The sequence below is a fragment of the Anomaloglossus baeobatrachus genome, chromosome 3 (genome assembly GCF_048569485.1).
Source record: "Anomaloglossus baeobatrachus isolate aAnoBae1 chromosome 3, aAnoBae1.hap1, whole genome shotgun sequence".
Taxonomy (NCBI): domain Eukaryota; kingdom Metazoa; phylum Chordata; class Amphibia; order Anura; family Aromobatidae; genus Anomaloglossus; species Anomaloglossus baeobatrachus.
Window position 1 is genome coordinate 360,494,571 of NC_134355.1, and position 22,024 is coordinate 360,516,594.

General features: G+C 48.9%; 1 protein-coding gene across 2 annotated transcripts in view; it reads right to left on the reverse strand.

The window, feature by feature from the left end:
* The window catches only part of CASP8AP2 (caspase 8 associated protein 2), a 102,183-nt gene that overhangs the window by 62,830 nt on the left and 17,329 nt on the right, over positions 1 to 22,024 (reverse strand). For both annotated transcript variants that reach the window (XM_075340128.1, XM_075340127.1), the window contains exons 3-6: positions 5,576 to 5,644; positions 3,814 to 3,914; positions 1,389 to 1,463; positions 606 to 721 (exon numbers count right to left, since the gene is read on the reverse strand). In XM_075340128.1, the coding sequence (XP_075196243.1) occupies positions 606 to 721; positions 1,389 to 1,463; positions 3,814 to 3,914; positions 5,576 to 5,644 (361 nt within the window). The remainder of the gene's footprint in view (positions 1 to 605; positions 722 to 1,388; positions 1,464 to 3,813; positions 3,915 to 5,575; positions 5,645 to 22,024) is intronic.

Here is a 22,024-nt window from a genome sequence, read left to right on the forward strand (position 1 = left end):
GGGTGGAACACGATTCCACTGGCGACTAGCATGCACACATCAGCTGTTGAAATCAGCTGATGTGTGCGGATTAACCACACACAATTCATGACGTACCCACTACGTCATGGGTCGCTAAGGGGTTAAACACATCCGATTGTGGAAATTATTATTCCAAGATCTATTGGTTAAAGTGGACTTTGTGGGATAACCCCTTATATAGATTAACTACACAGTCAGGGAATATGAGCGGCCATCTCCTACAATATAACCATGTGTTAGTGGCCATGCAATGGTCATTAGATTGCGTGATAAAAGTTTATGCCTCCAATATAGAGAACTTCCATGCAATTTCATCATACAAGTACAGGCAGCTCGAGTAACTCAGTTTGCGACCCCTATCAAGAGTGTAAACTGGCTGAATTTGTATAAAATAATTTGAAAAATAAAAAAAAAAAAAATAGACAGGACTGCGCCTTTAATGCAATACATATAATAAATAGTTTCACAAACAACTAGATAAACCACACAAGATAGCCATAGTAGTGTAGACTTTCCATGCATTCTAATTGTATTATTACACCATAAGAACTAATAGAATCCAATAAGACAAATTAAAGGATTACCTCTGATTCAGTCTGTTGATCTCATCTTCTTTACGTGTAATTTCTACTCGGGCTGTTTTAATAAGGGCAGATATATTCTTTTTTAAGCACTGATTTTCATTTTGCAAACTGGAGTTCTACAAGAAAGAAAATAAATACCTACATTTCTAGTTTAATTTAAGAAATTAACATTTTGCTCAAAATTGCAATGCGAGAAAAAAAAACAAAAGAATATTAGACATTATAAACAAAGAAAGTGAAAATGAATCAAAGGATAAGGAAGAAATAAAAATAGAATACATAATTGGAATCACCATGAAAAGGGGTCTGACTTTTAGAAGCTCCATCATATTCCACAACAGAATTTGTGGTATACTACGAACTAAATCCTACTGATCACTTTTTGAGAACATACAATCTCAAAATCATACACGCCGTTTTCATGGCAACTTTAATGCCGGGGTTTTGTTTTTTTAGTCAAAGACTGGAGAGGACTTAAAACGTGTATTTCATAAGCTTATACTGACCATGAGAACAGGTAGCAGACTATATTGACGTATATTTCACAATTTCTCCAGCAGATTGTGTGTGACTGGATATAGGCAACATTACATGTTTCAGGAGATAGACCCAGAACAATCGGCTGATTGCTGAGGAGGTTGGAGAGGGTTGTTTACGTAAATGGACCTCCTGGGTCAATCCAGTTTACAAAGTCAAAAATGACTAGATAATAGACAGATGCAGATTATAAACATTTCAGTCTGATTTTCATTTTGAATGAAAAGATTTAAAACTTTGCTTTACCATAGACTGCATTTCCTTCAGTTTATTAATCAATTGTTTCATTTGTTTTTGGGATTTCTCGTATTCAGTACTTAGCTGTCAAAGAAAAAAAATGTCAAGATGTAACACATGGAAATATCTAAAAAAATATCATGCAAAATGTGTAAGATATAAAGCTTGTCACTACCTCTATGGAAGTTTTAATTAAATGGAAACATCTGTAAATTATATGTATGAGTGTGTGATAAAAGGCTGGCATGTAAGAAGGCAAAACCCAACCCCTTCACTACATATTAGAACTCTATAAAAGGACTTGAGAGGGGGTAACTAATGCGTGTTATAATTCCTGCTGGTGGTACTTTTTGTTGGTGCTGACTTAAGTGTTCTTGCAGTGCACAGTCTTATTAAAGGGAATTTGTCACCAGGGTTTTGCTACCCCATCAGTGAGCAACATAATGTAGAGACGAAGACCCCGATTCCAGTAGTGTCTCTTAACCTCTTCACCTCAAATGACATACTGGTACATCATGGATCATGTCAGAGTAATCCTGGCACATGTCAGCCGATTTGAACAGCTGACATGTGTGCCTCCCAGGCACGAGTGGATCTGTGATCCACCCGTGCCTGTTAACCTCTAGATCGCTCTGTGAAAATGTCATAGCGCGGTGTAATTGCCAGCCGCGGTAGATGTTCACTTAGCCGATTCCATCGGAAGTCACATGATGTGATCACGTGGAGCTGATGGCTGCAATGGTAGCACAGGGTCGCGTGATGCCTCCTGTAGCTATCACGAGTCACTTCCTCTTACACCTGGCAGAGCGCCCTGTGTGAGAGGAGAGCTGCATTTCAGCAGCTCTCAGCTGTGATCTACAGACATGAACCAGCGATCAGACTGCTGATCCTTATAGTCCCCTAGGGGGACTAGTAAAATGAGAAAAAAAAAAACACTTTAAAAAGTTTAAATCACAGCCCCCCAGTCGCCGCATAAAAAAAAATTAAAATATACACATTTCATATAAAATCAATTAAACTGATCAGTAAATGGCAAAACAAAAAAATTCCAGACGCCAAAATTACGTTTTTTGTCCGCCGCAAATTCTGCACAAAATGCAATATAACGTAACAACTGCGCAAAAATGGTACTGTTAAGAACGTCAACTCGAGACACAAAAAATAAGCAGTCACTGAGCCCCCGAAAAAGTGAGAATGCTACGGGTTTCAGTAAATAGCACAAAAAGTGCTCCACTTTTTTTGGACAAACTTGTGAATTTTTTTTAACCCCTTAGATAAAAGCAAACCTATACATGTTCGGCGTCTACGAACTCGCACTGACCTGAGGCATCACACAGACACATCAGTTTTACCATATAGTGAACACTGAATAAAATATCCCAAAAACAATCATGCAAGCACATTTTTTTTAAATTTGTTCGCACTTGAATTTTTTTTGCCGTTTTCCAGTACACTATATGGTAAAATACTTATGGTTTTCATTTAAAAGTACAACTCATCCCGCAAAATATAAGCCATTATGTGGCAAGATTGACGGAAAAATAAAAAACTTACGGCTCTCAGAAGAAGGGCAGGAAAAAAACCCTCAGAAAACAGCCTGGGGGTGAAGGGGTTAATTAGCTGTTTGCTGTCTGTTTGATAAAATCAATGCTTTCTCTGCTGTAGATCTAGCAGTTATATGGAGCTCATTAATATGCTGGACTACCTGGCAGAACACCAAGTAGTCCTCTAATGATATAATCCACTGCTGATTAAACAGTGATTTTATCAAAATTACACTAAGCAGCCCAGTAAGTGACATCACTGGAATCAGGACCTCTGCCTCTACGTTATGGTCTCAGATTAGGTAACAAAAACTTAATGAGATTCCTTTTAACAATGTCGACAATACTTGTACCTTGACCAAAGACTGCAGCACGCCAACAATTTTAGAGAAACCAGACAAGCACCTTCTGCAAGTTTTGGAGTGATTGCTCTGCATCTCTGTAGACCAAGAAAAAACAAAAACAAAAAAACACAGACCATAGGAGCCAATTCAGATGATGTAGGCACACACAGAATATGGCAAACCCTCCTAGTAAAGATAGCGGCAGCCCAGGTGCACGATGCTGATGATACATCATCTGAATTGGCTCCTATGGTCTGTGATTTTTTTTTTTATATAGTTCTAAGGTGTTTTTTTCAAATCTCTGTAGACCAGCATTTGGCTGGCTGAATGCCATCCCTTTGGCACAGCTTTGAGTAAGTCGGGGGGGGTGGGGGTGAAGGGGGTTTATAGGCTTTCGTTAAGGAAACCCACAGTGTCAAACAATGCTCCATGGGTAGCAAAGTATGCAATCTAGCCTTCGCTGCATTGGTTTAACAATCAAAATTAACTGCCATTGCAGCTTCGCAGACATTTTATTCGATTTTTCAGCCATGAAATAATTCCTACATCATTATATGAAGTTTCTTTAGCAGTTACTTCCTCTGTTAGGATTTCTTCATATAGGTCCAAGCAGTTTCTTGAAGGGCTGCTTTTTTCAACTGCTTGCTCTGAAAGAAAAGAAAAAAAAAATAAAAAAAAAAAAAAAAGCACAAGATATTAAGTGTGTTATCTAGAAAGTAAATGATATCTTAAGCATGTGCCATGCAATATATATCTATTGGTTTATACAGAAAACTAAAGCCTGCTTTACACGTTACAATTACACATACGATATCGTATGCGATCGTACCCGCCCCATCGCATGTGTGACACGTTCAATTTGTTGCCCGTGTCGCACAAACGATTAAAGGGAACCTGTCAGCAGAAATTTTGCCCTAAACCTAAAAGTTTCCCCTTCTGCAGCTCCTGGGCTGCATTCTAGCAAGGTTCCTATAGTTATTCTGCCCCCTTTTAGATCAAAATAAATAGTTTATAAAGTGGTACCTTTCAGTTTGAAAATCTTGTTAATTCTACCACGGGGGCGGGCTGTCTGGTGTCCGTTACTGTCCCTCCTGCCGCTTTAGGTTGTCCCCCAACGCTCATTTACATACCTCAGGACGCCGCCCAGTGCGTTAGAGGTCTCGCGCATGCGCCGTGCCACTGTAGCGGGACTGTGCACAGTGGGACCGCTGGTGACGTTGCGCGGGCACGAGATTATGGGCGGCGCTGTGATTTTCATCAGCAACCTGCCACCCATAATCTCATGCCCGCGCTTTCCCCTCTGCCTCCACCGTTCTGCGCATGCCCTGGCCAGATGACCCAATGTTACCTCTTTCCCATCTAGCCCTGGAGCAGGAAATAGATGGGAGGGGCGGAGCAGGACACCACCGATCATCTGGTCAGGGCATGCACAGAACGGTGGAGGCAGAGGGGAAAGCGCGGGCACGAGATTATGGGCGGGAGCTTGCTGATGAAAATCACAGCGCCGCCCATAATCTCGCGCCTGCGCAACGTAACGAGCGGTCCCACTGTGCACAGTCCCGCTACAGTGGCACAGCGCATGCGCGAGACCTCTGACGCACTGAGCAGCGTCCTGAGGCATGTAAATGAGCGTTGGGGGACGGCCTAAAGCAGCAGGAGGGACAGTAACGGACAACAGAAAGCCCGCCTCCGTGGTAGAATTAACAAGATTTTCAAACTGAAAAGGTACCACTTTATAAACTATTTATTTTGATCTAAAAGGGGGCATAACTATAGGAACCTTTCTAGAATGCAGCCCAGGAGCTGCAGAAGGGGAAACTTTTAGGTTTAGGGCAAAATTTCTGCTGACAGGTTCTCTTGAAATCCCATCACACGTGCTTACCTTCCATACGACCTCGCTGTGGGCGGCGAACAACCACTTCCTGAAGGGGGAGGGACATTTGGCGTCACAGCGACGTCACACAGCGGCCGGCCAATAGAAGCGGAGATGAGCGGAACGTAAACATCCCGCCCACCTTCTTCCTTTCGCATTGCAGGCAGGACGCAGGTAAGCTGTGTTCATCGTTCCTGGGGTGTCACACACTGCGATGTGTGCTGCCTCGGGAACATTGAACAACCGGCCGTTCAATTTTTAGAATTTGAACGACGTGTATGTGATCGTGTTTTCGTACAATCGCACATGGGAATCACACGCTACAACAACACTAACTATGCCGGATGTGCGTCACTTACGACGTGACCCCGCCGACATCGTTAGATTTATTGTAGCGTGTAAAGTCCGCTTAAAGTAGTAAACTTGAACAATTACCTGTTAAAGTTGTTATGTCCAATCCATCATATATGTCAACTGAACTTGCATCACTTTTTGCAGGCGAAGCTGTAATAAAGAAGTGTAATTTCAAGTGTCAAAGACAAAGCAAGACAGAAATATTTTACACCAGTATGTACCAGTCGTTCATTTGTATTAGGCTGCTTTCACACCTCCGGTTTTTACTATGCGGCACAATCCGGCACTTTGCAGGAAAAATGCAACAGTTTTTTTTTTTTTTGCTGCTGGTTGAGTTTTTCTTGCATAGACTTTAATTAGTGCCGTATGGGCTTGCGTTCCGTCAGTTTTTTGCCGCATGCGGCTGATTTAGCCGATGCGGCGGCCGGATGGAACGTTGCCTGGCACGTTTTTTTTGTGCGGCAAAAAAAAATAAAAACGCATCCGACCGATGCGGCGCTTTTCCCAATGCATCCCTATGGATGCCGGATGCGGCAAAAACCGCAACCGGCCGCCGCATGCGGTTTTTGCCACTGCGCATGCTAAGTAGCATTCCACAAGCGGCAAAAACCGGACGGGCCGCATGTAAAAAACTTATGCAAAGGATGCGGTGTTTTCACCGCATCCGTCGCATAGGTTACACAGCCGGATTGAGCCGCACGGCTCAAACCGGATGTGTGAAAGCAGCCTTAGGCTACTTTCACATTTGCGTTAGTCGCAAACCGCTGCTTTGGAGAACAGCGAAATCCGTTAACGGTTTGTGCTGTTTCCCATAGACTTGTATTGATAACGCATTGGGACTAAGGTGTCTGCGTTGCACCTCCGCGTGACGGATCAGTCATGGAATGATCGACCATTGGATGACAGGAACGCAGCATGTAGCATTTTTTGAGCGGCGCAATTCTTTTTTTTTTTTTACTGAGCATGCTCAGCTCTCATGTTTAATCATTGAAATCAATGGTTCTCTCTCTCGGCGGCCGAACGATCAGCTGATCAGCCGGCGGCGGTGTTTGTGAGCGATCAGCTGATCATTCACAATAGCCTGCCGCCGGTAAAACAGTAAAAAAAAAAAAAACAAAAAAAAAAAAGAAAGAAGGGAATTTTGTTTACTTACCGTAAATTCCTTTTCTTCTAGCTCCAATTGGGAGACCCAGCCAATTGGGTGTATAGGCTATGCCTCCGGAGGCCGCACAAAGTATTACACTTAAAAGTGTTAAGCCCCTCCCCTTCTGCCTATACACCCCCCGTGCTCCCACGGGCTCCTCAGTTTTGGTGCAAAAGCAAGAAGGAGGAAAAAGAATTATAAACTGGTTTAAAGTAACTTCAATCCGAAGGAATATCGGAGAACTGAAACCATTCAACATGAACAACATGTGTACACAAAAAAACAGGGGCGGGCGCTGGGTCTCCCAATTGGAGCTAGAAGAAAAGGAATTTACGGTAAGTAAACAAAATTCCCTTATTCTTTGTCGCTCCATTGGGAGACCCAGACAATTGGGACGTCCAAAAGCAGTCCCTGGGTGGGTAAAATAATACCTCGTAAGAGAGCCGTAAAACGGCCTCTTCCTACAGGTGGGCAACCGCCGCCTGAAGGACTCGTCTACCTAGGCTGGCATCCGCCGAAGCATAGGTATGCACCTGATAGTGTTTCGTGAAAGTGTGCAGGCTCGACCAGGTAGCCGCCTGACACACCTGCTGAGCCGTAGCCTGGTGCCTCAAAGCCCAGGACGCGCCCACGGCTCTGGTAGAATGGGCCTTCAGCCCTGAGGGAACCGGAAGCCCAGCCGAACGGTAGGCTTCGAGAATTGGCTCCTTGATCCACCGAGCCACGGTTGATTTGGAAGCCTGTGACCCTTTACGCTGGCCAGCGACAAGGACAAAGAGTGCATCCGAGCGGCGCAGGGGCGCCGTATGAGAAATGTAGAGTCTGAGTGCTCTCACCAGATCTAACAAGTGCAAATCCTTTTCACATTGGTGAACTGGATGAGGACAAAAAGAAGGTAAGGAGATATCCTGATTGAGATGAAAGGGGGATACCACCTTAGGGAGAAATTCCGGAACCGGACGCAGAACCACCTTGTCCTGGTGAAAAACCAGGAAAGGGGCTTTGCATGACAGCGCTGCTAGCTCAGACACTCTCCAAAGTGAAGTGACTGCTACTAGAAAAACCACTTTCTGCGAAAGGCGTGAGAGAGAAATATCTCTCATTGGCTCGAATGGTGGTTTCTGAAGAACCAGCAGCACCCTGTTCAGATCCCAGGGTTCTAACGGCCACTTGTAAGGAGGAACGATGTGACAAACCCCCTGCAGGAACGTGCGTACCTGTGGAAGTCTGGCTAGGCGCTTCTGGAAAAACACAGAGCGCTGAGACTTGTCCCTTAAGGGAGCCGAGCGACAAACCCTTTTCCAGTCCAGATTGAAGGAAGGACAGAAAAGTGGGCAAGGCAAAAGGCCAGGGAGAAAAACCCTGAGCAGAGCACCACGACAGGAAAATTTTCCACGTCCTGTGGTAGATCTTGGCGGACGTTGGTTTCCTAGCCTGTCTCATAGTGGCAATGACGTCTTGAGATAATCCTGAAGACGCTAGGATCCAGGACTCAATGGCCACACAGTCAGGTTGAGGGCCGCAGAATTCAGATGGAAAAACGGCCCTTGAGATAGCAAGTCTGGTCGGTCTGGTAGTGCCCACGGTTGGCCGACCGTGAGATGCCACAGATCCGGGTACCACGACCGCCTCGGCCAGTCTGGAGCGACGAGGATGACGCGGCGGCAGTCAGCCCTGATCTTGCGTAACACTCTGGGCAACAGTGCCAGCGGAGGAAACACATAAGGGAGCTGAAACTGCGACCAATCCTGAACTAAGGCATCTGCCGCCAGAGCTCTGGGATCTTGAGACCGTGCCATGAACGTCGGTACCTTGTTGTTGTGCCGGGACGCCATGAGGTCGACGTCCGGCACCCCCCAGCGGCAACAGATCTCCTGAAACACGTCCGGGTGAAGGGACCATTCCCCTGCGTCCATGCCCTGGTGACTGAGATAATCTGCTTCCCAGTTTTCCACGCCTGGAATGTGAACTGCAGAGATGGTGGAGGCCGTGGCTTCCACCCACATCAAAATCCGCCGGACTTCCTGGAAGGCTTGCCGACTGCGTGTGCCGCCTTGGTGGTTGATGTATGCCACCGCTGTGGAATTGTCCGACTGAATTCTGATCTGCTTGCCTTCCAACCACTGCTGGAACGCTTTCAGGGCAAGATACACTGCCCGTATTTCCAGAACATTGATCTGAAGCGAGGACTCTTGCTGGGTCCACGTATCCTGAGCCCTGTGGTGGAGAAAAACCGCTCCCCACCCTGACAGACTCGCGTCCGTCGTGACCACCTCCCAGGATGGGGGTAGGAAGGATTTCCCCTTCGATAATGAAGTGGGAAGAAGCCACCACCGAAGGGAAGCTTTGGTCGCCTGAGAGAGGGAGACGTTCCTGTCGAGGGACGTCGGCTTCCTGTCCCATTTGCGTAGGATGTCCCATTGAAGAGGACGCAGGTGAAACTGCGCGAAAGGAACTGCCTCCATTGCTGCCACCATCTTCCCCAGGAAGTGCATGAGGCGCCTCAAGGGGTGTGACTGGCCTTGAAGGAGAGATTGTACCCCTGTCTGTAGTGACTGCTGCTTGATCAGCGGAAGCTTCACTATCGCTGAGAGGGTATGAAACTCCATGCCAAGGTATGTGAGCGATTGGGCCGGTGTCAGATTTGACTTTGGAAAATTGATGATCCACCCGAAACTCTGGAGAGTCTCCAGGCTAGCGTCGAGGCTGTGTTGGCATGCCTCTTGAGAGGGTGCCTTGATCAGGAGATCGTCCAAGTAAGGGATCACCGAGTGACCCTGAGAGTGGAGGACCGCTACTACAGTAGCCATAACCTTGGTGAAAACCCGTGGGGCTGTTGCCAGGCCGAACGGCAGTGCCACGAACTGCAGGTGTTCGTTTTCTATGGCGAAGCGCAAGAAGCGCTGGTGCTCTGGAGCAATCGGTACGTGGAGATAAGCATCTTTGATATCGATCGATGCAAGGAAATCTCCTTGGGACATTGAGGCGATGACGGAGCGGAGGGATTCCATCCGGAACCGCCTGGTCGTTACGTGTTTGTTGAGAAGTTTCAGGTCCAGGACAGGACGGAAAGACCCGTCCTTCTTTGGGACCACAAACAAGTTGGAGTAAAAACCGTGGCCCTGTTGCTGAAGAGGAACAGGGACCACCACTCCTTCTGCCTTCAGAGTGCCCAGCGCCTGCAGAAGAGCCTCGGCTCGCTCGGGAGGCGGGGATGACCTGAAGAATCGAGTCGGGGGACGAGAGGTGAACTCTATCTTGTAACCGTGAGACAGAATGTCTCTCACCCAACGGTCTTTTACCTGTGGCAGCCAGGCGTCGCAAAAGCGGGAGAGCCTGCCACCGACCGAAGATGCGGAGTGAGGAGGCCGAAAGTCATGAGGAAGCCGCTTTGGTAGCAGCACCTCCGGTGGTCTTTTTAGAACGTGACTTAGACCGCCATGCATCAGAGTTCCTTTGATCTTTCTGAGGCCTTTTGGACGAGGAGAATTGGGACCTGCCCGCGCCCCGAAAGGACCGAAACCTCGACTGCCCCTTCCTCTGTTGGGGTATGTTCGGTTTGGGCTGGGGTAAGGATGGATCCTTTTCCTTGGATTGTTTGATGATTTCATCCAAACGCTCGCCAAACAATCGGTCGCCAGAAATTGGCAAACTGGTTAAGCGCTTTTTGGAAACAGAATTAGCCTTCCATTCCCGTAGCCACAAGGCCCTGCGGAGTACCACCGAATTGGCGGCTGCAACCGCCGTACGGCTCGCAGAGTCCAGAACAGCATTAATAGCGTAAGACGCAAATGCCGACGTCTGAGAGGTTATGGACGCCACCTGCGGCGCGGACGTGCGTGTGGCTGCGTCAATTTGCGCTTGACCTGCTGAGATAGCTTGCAGCGCCCATACGGCTGCGAATGCTGGGGCAAAAGAAGCGCCGATAGCTTCATAGATGGATTTCAACCAGAGCTCCATCTGCCTGTCAGTGGCATCTTTGAGTGAAGCCCCGTCTTCCACTGCAAGTATGGATCTAGCTGCCAGTCTGGAGATTGGAGGATCCACTTTGGGACACTGAGCCCAACTTTTGACCACGTCAGGGGGAAAGGGATAACGTGTATCCTTAAGGCGCTTAGAAAAACGCTTATCTGGACAAGCATGGTGATTCTGGACTGCCTCTCTGAAATCAGAGTGGTCCAGAAACATACTCGGTGTACGCTTGGGAAACCTGAAACGGAATTTCTCCTGCTGTGAAGCTGACTCCTCCACCGGAGGAGCTGAGGGAGAAATATCCAACATACGATTGATGGACGCAATAAGGTCGTTCACTATGGCGTCCCCGTCCGGAGTATCAAGATTGAGAGTGGCCTCAGGATCAGAATCCTGATCAGCTGTCTCCGCATCATCAACCAGAGATTCCCCCCTCTGAGACCCTGCACAATGTGATGATGTCGAGGGAAAATCTAAGCGAGCTCGCTTAGTCGGTCTGGGGCTGGGGTCTGTGTCAGAACCCTCAGCCTGGGATCCATGAGATACCCCGGGAGGACATTGTTGGTCCAGCTGAGGTGGGCCAGGGAACAAAGATTCAACAGAGTCCCTGTGCTGAAATACCGGCCTGGACTGCAAGGCTTCTAGTATCTTAGCCATAGTCTCAGAGAGTTTTGCAAACTCCGTCCCCGTCACCTGAACAGTGTTAGCAGGTGGCTCCCCCTGGGCCCCTCTTAGCAAAGGCTCCGGCTGAGTAAGTGCCACAGGGGCCGAACAGTGCATACAATGAGGGTCAGTGGAACCTGCCGGTAGCGGGGTCGTACATGCGGCGCAGGCAACATAATAAGCCTGTGTTTTGGCACCCCTGCCTTTCGTGGGCGCCATGCTATTATCTTCCCTGAGTAACACAATAGGGTATATAGCCAGAAATCAACTGTGCACCATACAGTGTAAAACATATATACCATAAACATATAATGTTACACTACTGTACAATGGGGCTAGCACCACAGGTGCTGCTTACCACCCGCCTAAAGCGGTTGTGAGGCCACCAGAGTCCCTGCCTGGGTCTCCCAGACTTTGTCCCCCTCTGCAGCGTCCGAGGAGCTGACAGGAATGGCTGCCGGCGTCCTGAGGAGAGGAGGGAGCCGTGGGCGTGACCCAGAAAGAGCGGGAACTGGTGCCCGCACTGTGCACAGTGAGAGGGGTGGAGTATGCAAAGCATGCTCCAGCCCTCAGTGCTGCTCGTTCTGTGCAGCGTCCTGCCCTTCCCCTGCCTGTCAGGGCTGTGGGCGGGAGGAAAGGACACTAGGCCGCAAAAAGCCGGGGACTCTAGTAATAAACGCGGCCGCCGTAAAAGCGCGGCCGGCGTGAAAGTCCCCGGCGCACTACAAGTCCCAGCCGCGCCGCAGTGTTTCCATGGCCGCGGCGGTCAGTGCGGCAGTCCCTATACATAAACACACTCAGCAACGCTGAGTGTGTAATGGCACGTATTAACCCGGTCAGCGCCGTGGTCCCCGGTGCACTAGCACACCCAGCAAAGCTGGAGTGTTGCTGTGCGCTGTCCCCACAGGGATACAGAGTACCTCCAAGTAGCAGGGCCATGTCCCTGAACGATACCCGGCTCCTATCCAGCAGGCTCCACAGGAGTTGTGGATGAAGCACGGTCTCAGTGCCTGGAGACCGATAGGATCCCACTTCACCCAGAGCCCTGAGGGGGATGGGGAAGGAAAACAGCATGTGGGCTCCAGCCTCCGTACCCGCAATGGATACCTCAACCTTACAACACCACCGACAAGAGTGGGGTGAGAAGGGAGCATGCTGGGGGCTCTATATGGGCCCACTTTTCTTCCATCCGACATGGTCAGCAGCTGCTGCTGACCAATCTGTGGAGCTGTGCGTGCGTGTCTGACCTCCTTCGCACAAAGCAAAAAACTGAGGAGCCCGTGGGAGCACGGGGGGTGTATAGGCAGAAGGGGAGGGGCTTAACACTTTTAGTGTAATACTTTGTGCGGCCTCCAGGGGCATAGCCTATACACCCAATTGTCTGGGTCTCCCAATGGAGCGACAAAGAAAGCAATGGATTGTTGTTTTGCAGCATCAGTCAGATCAGTTGTGCCACTATCTGCAATGCATCCGTTGCATCAGTCACACAACGGATTGTGACGGATGCAAAACAACACAAGTGTGAAAGTAGCCTTAGAGTCCCTTACTACTAACTGGCTATCATACAGCAACGAAATCAAATTACATAAGATAGCCCCCCCTATTTTTTTTATATGGAGTCACCCTTATTTTGAACACTTTGCAAACTTCAATGAACTCTTCCATATATGGAATAAAAGCTCAATAGATTATTTTTAACACTTTATTATAGATAAACTGGGGACTAGATCTAGAAACTAAAAGAGGTTAGCCACTACTTTTACACTGATAGTCTATCCTTAGGATAGGTTGTCAAGGTCTGATCGTTTGGGGTCTGACTCCCTGCACCCCCGCCGGTCAGCTGTCCTGTATGCTGGCTGCGGCAGCAGGCTGTTGGAAATGCTCAGTTCTGGAGCTGCCCCGTCATCAGATAACTGGTATGGCCGGCTAATGCAGATCCGCCTGCTATTGGTCTGAACAGAAGGCAGATATGTAGTATATGCACTTGAGGCCTGGACAGCACCTTATTCACTTTTATATTCTTTTTCTGCACAACACTTATAAGCCACTTTTTTTTTTATCTTCGCACACAGCACTTTATGGTCATCTTGCCAGTTCTCGTGTACACTGTTTTTTTTATTCCTTTATAAATATAACACTTTGGGCACATGTCCCTTTATATATAATACTTACCTGCTCCTTTACTATACCTAAGGGTTTCTCATCTTCTAGCCAACTGTGGTTATACAAACATTTTTGTTCACCATTTTTTGTCCTGTGCTTTAATTTTATTTTATTATTTACATGTAATATTTGAATATTTTTACTGCCACTGTCCTCTTCTCTTGATGTTTTGTCTACCGAACCAATCTACTTAGAATAAGAATATGTATTTTATTCATCAGACCTGACTATACATTGGTTCTTTTTTCTGCTCCCTTGTTGTGAGGACCCTTTTGTACAGCACAGCGAGGCAGATTCTGCTGGAGCCAGTTGCCTCACAATCATACACAGAACATTAAGGAGGAGGCACATGGCTGAGCGCCTTAACAGATTTATCGGTTCTAAATTGCAATATGGCAGAAAATAGGATATAAAAAAAAAAAAAAGAGAATTTTGTTTACTTACCGTAAATTCTTTTTCTTATAGTTCCGACATGGGAGACCCAGACCATGGGTGTATAGCTTCTGGCTCCGGAGGACACAAAGTACTACACTAAAAAGTGTAGCTCCTCCCTCCGAGCATATACACCCCCTGCATGACCAAATCTAGCCAGTTTAGTGCAAAAGCTGAAGGAGGACATCCACCCACAAGTAGAGACAGAGCAAAACCCAGAACAACCGGAACCTCTGTCTACAACAACAGCCGGTGAAAACACACGGAACAAGAAAACTGCCAACAGGCAACAGGGAGGGTGCTGGGTCTCCCATGTTCCCATGTCGGAACTATAAGAAAAAGAATTTACGGTAAGTAAACAAAATTCTCTTTTTCTTCATCGTTCCTTATGGGAGACCCAGACCATGGGACCTCTCAAAGCAGTCCATGGGTGGGAAATAAACAGAAACTGAGAAGTAGGCAAAACCTAAACATCACAAATGGGCGACAGCCGCCTGAAGGATGCGTCTGCCCAAGCTCGCATCTGCCGAAGCATGAGCATGCACTTGGTAGTGCTTTGAAAAGGTGTGCAGACTAGACCAAGTGGCAGCCTGACAGACCTGCTGAGCCGTAGCCTGGTGCCTGAAAGCCCAAGAGGCACCGACAGCTCTGGTCGAATGCGCCTTGATCCCCGGCGGGGGAGGCACCTGAGAGCACTGGTAGGCATCGGATATGGCCGACCTAATCCAACGAGCCAGGGTCGGTTTAGAAGCAGAGAGACCCTTGCGCTGACCTGTGGTCAGCACAAAAAGAGAGGTGCACCGCCTAAGAACAGCGGTGCGTGACACAGATCCGGAGCGCCCGCACCAGATCTAAAGTATGCAACGCTTTCTCAAAGCGATGCACAGGAGCCGGACAAAAGGAAGGCAATGAAATGTCCTGGTTAAGGTGGAAAGGAGACACCACCTTAGGGAGAAAGTCCGGAGTCGGACGGAGAACCACCTTGTCTTGGTGAAAAACCAAAAAAGGTGACTCCGAAGAGAGCGCAGCCAAATCAGAGACTCTCCTGAGAGAAGTTATGGCCACCAGAAAAACAACCTTTTGTGAAAGTCGAAACAAAGAAACCTCCCTAAGAGGCTCAAAGGGGGGTTTCTGTAAGGCCGTGAGGACCAGATTAAGGTCCCAGGGATCCAAAGGCCGCCGGTAAGGTGGAATGATGTGAGATGCGCCCTGCACGAAGGTGCGCACCTGGGCCAGTCGGGCGATACGCCGCTGGAACAACACTGACAGCGCCGAGACCGGTCCCTTAAGGGAATTGAGGGATAGTCCTAGCTGCAGACCGGACCGTAGAAAGGACAGGATGGTCGGTAAGGAAAAAGGCCAAGGGGCATGCCTGGAAGAACGACACCAGGACAGGAAAATTCTCCAAGTCCTGTGGTAAATCTTGGCCGAGGAAGACTTCCGAGCCTGAGTCATAGTGGAGATGACTTCAGGGGGGATACCAGAAGCCGTCAAGATCCAGGACTCAAGAGCCACGCCGTCAATCTGAGAGCCGCAGAATTCTGGCGGGAAAACGGACCTTGAGAGAGAAGGTCTGGGCGGTCCGGGAGATGCCACGACACCTCTACGGACAGACGGAGCAGGTCTGGGTACCAAGCTCGCCTGGGCCAGTCTGGAGCAATGAGTATGACCCGACGGCCCTCCATTCTGATCTTGCGCAGGACTCTGGGCAAGAGAGCTAGAGGGGGAAACACGTAAGACAGACAAAACTGGGACCAATCCTGAACCAGTGCGTCCGCTGCAAAGGCTTGGGGATCGTGGGAGCGAGCCACGTAAACCGGGACCTTGTTGTTGTGCCGGGATGCCATTAGATCCACTTCCGGAGTGCCCCACTTGCGGCAGATCGACCGGAACACTGCCGGATGCAGAGCCCACTCGCCGCTGTCCACGGTTTAACGGCTGAGATAATCTGCCTCCCAGTTTTCCACGCCTGGGATGTGGACTGCGGATATGGTGGACTTGGAGTCCTCCGTCCACTGAAGGATGCGTTGAACCTCCAACATTGCCAGGCGGCTGCGAGTCCCGCCCTGGTGATTGATGTAGGCAACTGCTGTCGCGTTGTCTGACTGGACTCGAATGTGCTTGCCCGCCAACAGGTGGTGAAAGGCTACGAGAGCTAGGAGCACAGCTCTGATTTCCAGCACATTGATCGAGAGGGCTGATTCGGACGGAGTCCAAGTGCCCTGTGCTCGGTGGTGGAGAAATACTGCTCCCCAGCCGGATAGACTGGCATCCGTGGTGAGAATCACCCAGGACGGGATCAGGAAGGAGCGTCCCTGAGACAGAGAGAGGGGCCGAAGCCACCACTGAATAGAGCTCCTGGTCTGTGGCGACAGAGCCACGAACCTGTGCAAGGAAGAAGTCCGCTTGTCCCAACAGCGGAGAATGTCCAGCTGCAGAGGACGCAGATGGAACTGGGCAAAGGGAACGACGCCACCATCTGACCCAGCACCTGCATGAGGTGCCTGATGAAATGACGGCGGGGCCTCAACAGAGAGCGCACCGCCAGATGGAGGGACTGCTGTTTGACTAAGGGCAGCTTCACAAGTGCCGGCAGAGTCTCAAATTGCATCCCTAGGTACGTAAGTTTTTGGGTCGGGGTCAGAGTGGACTTGGGCAGATTGACAAGCCACCCGAATTGAACAAGCGTGGCGAGAGTGAGCGAGACACTCCGCTGACAGTCTGCACTGGATGAAGCCTTGACACGAAGGTCGTCCAGGTAAGGAATCACTGCCAACCCCTGGAGGTGCAGAACCGCAACCACTGCTGCCATGACCTTGGTAAATACTCGAGGGGCCGTGGCTAACCCGAAGGGGAGAGCCACGAATTGGAAATGTTCCTCTCCGATTGCAAAACGTAGCCAACGCTGGTGTGAAACTGCAATTGGCACATGCAGATAGGCATCTCTGATGTCGATGGATGCCAGGAAATCTCCTTGGGTCATTGAGGCAATGACTGATCGCAGAGACTCCATGCGAAAATGCCGCACCTGAACATGCTTGTTGAGAAGCTTGAGATCCAGGATGGGCCGGAAGGAACCGTCCTTTTTGGGGACTAGGAAGAGATTTGAGTAAAAACCTCTGAACCGTTCCCTGGCGGGAACCGGTACAATTACTCCGTTGGCCTGCAAGGATGCCACGGCCTGAGAGAAGGTGGCGGCCTTGGAGCAGGGGGGAGTTGACAGAAAAAATCTGTTTGGCGGGCTGGAAGAGAACTCTATCCTGTAGCCGTGGGAGATGATATCCCGCACCCACTGATCGGAGACGTGTTGAAACCACACGTCACCAAAGTGGGAGAGCCTGCCACCGACCAAGGACGTTGCTGGCTCGGCCAGTTAGTCAAGAGGAGGCTGCCTTGGTGGCAGCAGCTCCTGCGGACCTTTGTGGACGCGGCTTCTTGCGCCAGGTGGGCTTCTGGTCCTTGGCTGAGTTAGTGGACGAGGCCGAGGGCTTAGAGGCCGCCCAGTTAGAGGAACGAAAGGAACGAAACCTCGACTGGTTCCTGCCCTGGACAGGTTTCCTGGGTTTAGTCTGTGGCAAGGAAGTACTCTTCCCGCCAGTAGCCTCCTTAATAATTTCATCCAGTTGTTCACCGAACAGCCTGGACCCGGCAAATGGGAGCCCAGCAAGGTACTTCTTTGAAGAAGCATCTGCCTTCCACTCTCGCAGCCACAAAATCCTGCGGATAGCGAGGGAATTAGCGGAGGCCACCGCAGTGCGGTGAGAAGCCTCCAGCATGGCAGACATGGCGTAGGCTGAAAAGGCTGAAGCCTGGGAAGTTAGGGCAACCAATTCAGGCATAGAGTCCCTAGTGAGGGAATGCATCTCCTCTAGGGAAGCAGAGATGGCTTTGAGAGCCCACACTGCTGCAAAGGATGGAGAGAACGAGGCCCCTGCCGCCTCAGACAGACTTGGCCAGGAGGTCAACCTGGCGGTCAGTGGGATCCTTAAGGGAGGTGCCATCAGCTACAGATACAACTGTCCGGGCTGAGAGTCTAGACACCGGAGGGTCTACTTTTGGTGAGAGAGCCCACTCCTTGACCACCTCTGGTGGAAAAGGAAACCGGTCATCAGAACCACGCTTTGGGAAGCGTTTGTCAGGACAGGCTCTGGGCTTGGACACAGTGGCTTGAAAACTGGAGTGGTTAAAGAACACACTCCTTGCTCTCTTAGGCAAGGTAAGCTGGTGCTTTTCTGCCAGAGAGGGTTGCTCCTCTGATACTGGCGGATTGAGGTCCAGTACAGAATTAATGGACGCAATTAAATCACTAACATCCGCATCACCCTCGGTCAGATCAATGGGGCACATGGAGGTAGCGTCCGAGCCCCCAGTAAAGACATCCTCCTCGTCCTGCGAGTCGGCTCGTGAATCGGAGCCGCGGGACAAGGAAGGAGAGGGGACCCTGCGTCTCCTTTTAGGAGGACGGGGTCTGGGAGCAGATGAAGAATCCTCTGTGAGCTCTGCAGAGCGAGCCGGAGCAGCAGAGGCGCCCTGAGAAGGGGGCTGATGCATGCTCAGCAAAGTCCGGGACAGCTGTCCCATGGAGTCGGCAAAGGACTGGGAGATAGCCTTAGAAAACGATTCTACCCAAGCCGGGGGTTCAGCCACCGGGGCCGGAGCAGCCGGAGGGACCACTGGGGAGACTCCAGGCTGAGGCACCACCATATTAGAGCAGGCATCACAATGTGGATATGTGCTCGGTTCAGGCAGTACGAGCTTACATGCAGTGCATATTGAGTACAGCCTTGCAGCCTTGCTCCTAGTGTGAGACATGCTGCTGAGGTGGAGGCTCTGCAATAAAGAACACACTCCTTCAGAATGACCATCAGAGAGTGTATAAGGAAGTCCACAACCAGAGGTTGTGGCTTACCAGACCGTTTTGTGTGCCCTCCGGATTCCACAGCTCGGACCCCCAGACAGGTTGCAGAGATGCAGCAGCCAGCGCCGATCAGTGTGAGAACGCTGATAAAATGGCGCCGGAGAAAGGAGGGGGGCGGGGCCTAGTCCAAGAGCGGGAACCGGAGGGCCAAGGAGATATCCAGGGGAGGGAAACATCTCCTCAGATAGGAGTGTCCTCCCCTGGGCTGAACGGCCGGTGGGCGGCGCCGCACTGTCCCTCTGCATGACTGACATGCAGGGGCAGTGAAAACGAAAGTAGGCCGCAGCCGAAGCCGGGGCCTAAATTTTTCCATGCGGCCGACATGCAGGCACCCTCGGCGCGGTTCTCAGGTGAAAACCAGAGAACCGGCCGGAAATCACAGCAAAGTTAAATAACACACTCTCCCCACAATAAATGTACAAGGGACCCCTCAAAAACGTCTCAATACTTAGCTTATGAGACGCAGGGCCAGGTCCCTGAGGGATGAGTGCTCCGTCCGGCAGGGTCCTGAAAGGGCTGCGGATGGAGACCGGTCTCCTGCAAAGCAGTGAGAACCGTGCTGGCTCCCACTTCAAGCCAGAGCCCGAGGGATGGTGAAGGAGCGCGGCATGTAAGGCTCCAGCCTTGAAATCAACCTTAACAACACCGCCGACACAGTGGGGTGAGAAGGGACATGCCGGGAGTCCAGCTTGGACCCGCTTTTCTTCCAACTCTTTAAAATCAGAAATCATATGAGAATGCATGTGTGAATGTGTGCCTCCTGAACACAAAGCATTGAACTGGCTAGATTTGGTTATCCAGGGGGTGTATATGCTCGGAGGGAGGAGCTACACTTTTTAGTGTAGTACTTTGTGTGTCCTCCGGAGGCAGAAGCTATACACCCATGGTCTGGGTCTCCCATAAGTTTCGATGAAGAAATTAAATGAATGCTGGAATAGTTAGAATTTATTTTTTGTGTGGATTTTCCATGTTCAGTTTTCCTTTAAAGCACCACTTCAGCGTTTTTGTTTTTTAATTTCACCACTAGAATGGTATCACTAATGTAAGTTTCCTGCCCCAGTTATTATACTAACCAGCCACCATCTTTTCGTTATTGGCGCAGCTCCAGTTGTCTTCTGCAGTTTGTGACCTACCAGACTACTCCAGTGTTTGATGGGCGAGCCGGAGGTCACTTCACAATTAAAGTAGATATAGCAACTTGGCACTCAAGATAAATGTGAATAGTGGTCTTTTATTGAGAAGACCTTGTAGGACCAGCACAAACGTTTCAGTCAAAGACCTTCATCAGTGTGCGTGCAGGGGGTCCTCAAAAGGTATAGCAACTGGCGTAGTCAGGTATGACGCGGTGTCCACATCGTAATAAAAATGTGCAAAAATATGGTTTTGTCATAATGATACACAAAACATTCTATAAAAAATATTACATACCCCCCAAAAATATTACATACCCCCAAAAATAGTATCAATAAAATAATCATTACTCCCACAAAAAATTAAGCTATTATAGAGCTCAGTCGACAAAAAAAAAAAAAAATACCGCTATCAGAGTATGTTATGGAGAAACTAATTGGAAAAAAATTAATTTAGTATAAAACAGCACCAAACATAAAAAAAACTATATAAATGTGGTATCACTGCGACTGCAGTAACCCATAGAATATATTTGCCTGATCAAGGTTACCGCACGGTAAATGGCATGAAAATAAGATGAAAGCTATTTATCAGAAAAATATTATGTACCGTAGTCCAAAATGTTAAGACTATAAATGTAAACTCATCCCGGTGAAAACACACAGATTGTTCAGCCGAAAAATGAAAAAGTTATAGCTCTCAGAATAGGTTGATGAATTTTTTTTTTTGCAAATCAGTTTTTTAACATGCAACTTATGAAAATACTTTATAAGCCTGGCACCATTAAATTGTACTGACCAAACAATAAAGTAATCTTCTCACTAGTGATGGACAAGTGTTGGCTCTGCTCGTTACTTGATCGAGCATTAGTGGGCTCGGCTATTTTTTCCGTGAAACAAAGCCCACATCACACGCACTTGCTTCACTGCATGATGCGTGCAGGCACCGCAGGGAGAAACAGTTGCAGTCTTTGAATGGCTCTCCTGGGTGATAAGACACGTTCTCGGACATAGTGTGTCAAAAAAATAAATATATAAACCCGCCCTCCTTCCAGCCGGAAATGCTCTGTCAATTCTTTCTGATTCTTTTCCTGTGTTCATATAATCCACTGCACTGCTCGATCACTGCAACGGATTATACCTGTCAGTGCTGCACTCGTGGTGATGACGCAGGGTTGCCATGGCAGCGATCGGGGCACTGTGATCGCATTACAGGGACCCGATCGCCAGGAAGAGGTAAGCAATTCCTCTCCCTGCCTCCTGAATGCAGCAATCACATTGATCGCATTATTCAGGGGTTAAACTGCCAGGAGTGGCACGGGCACAGCTCTGGGCAGTGAGAGCTGAGTCCTGGCTGTAACATCAGCCGGAGACCCAGCAACAATTGAGGAGGTACACAGCCTGAACCCCCACAATCACTGACTATATTAAAAAAAAAAAAAAAAAAAAAAGAAAGAATGAAAAAATGCAAGTTAAAAAAAAAAGCAGGAACGGGATAAAAAAAAACCAAAAAAAAGTAGCTTTTTTTTCCTGCCAAAACATGCACTTTTGTGTACAGAAAATCTGCACATAAATCTGATGTGTGCACATACCCTTAGGCTATGTGTCCACGGTAGAATGTACCTGCGGATTTTTCTGCATGAAAATCCACGACATTCGCGGCAAATCCGCACCTTATTTTTGCCGCGGATTACCGCGAAATTGCCGCGGATTTTGATGCCGATTTTTTTTTTCCCCATTCTATACCCAAAATCCGCACCAATAATTGACATGCTGCAGATTTTTCCGGATCAAAATTCACGGCAAATCCGCCGCACAAAAATCCGCAGCAGGGACACAGCATTTCCAAAATGCCATTGAAATGGCTTGGAAGTGCCGCTGCTGCAGATTTTCGGAAAATCCGCGGCAAATCCGCGGCAAAATCCGCAGCGTGGGCACATAGCCTTAGTGTACTGCAATTGATTAGTCCAGAAGGGAAATGGATACTTAGTCATTGTATACAATGTTTCTATTTCTTGCCACCATTACCCCTATAGTCCTTCACTTCCTACCTGTCCCCCTTATACGTACACCTAGTTATGAAATGGTCATCTCTCCGTCCATCCTCC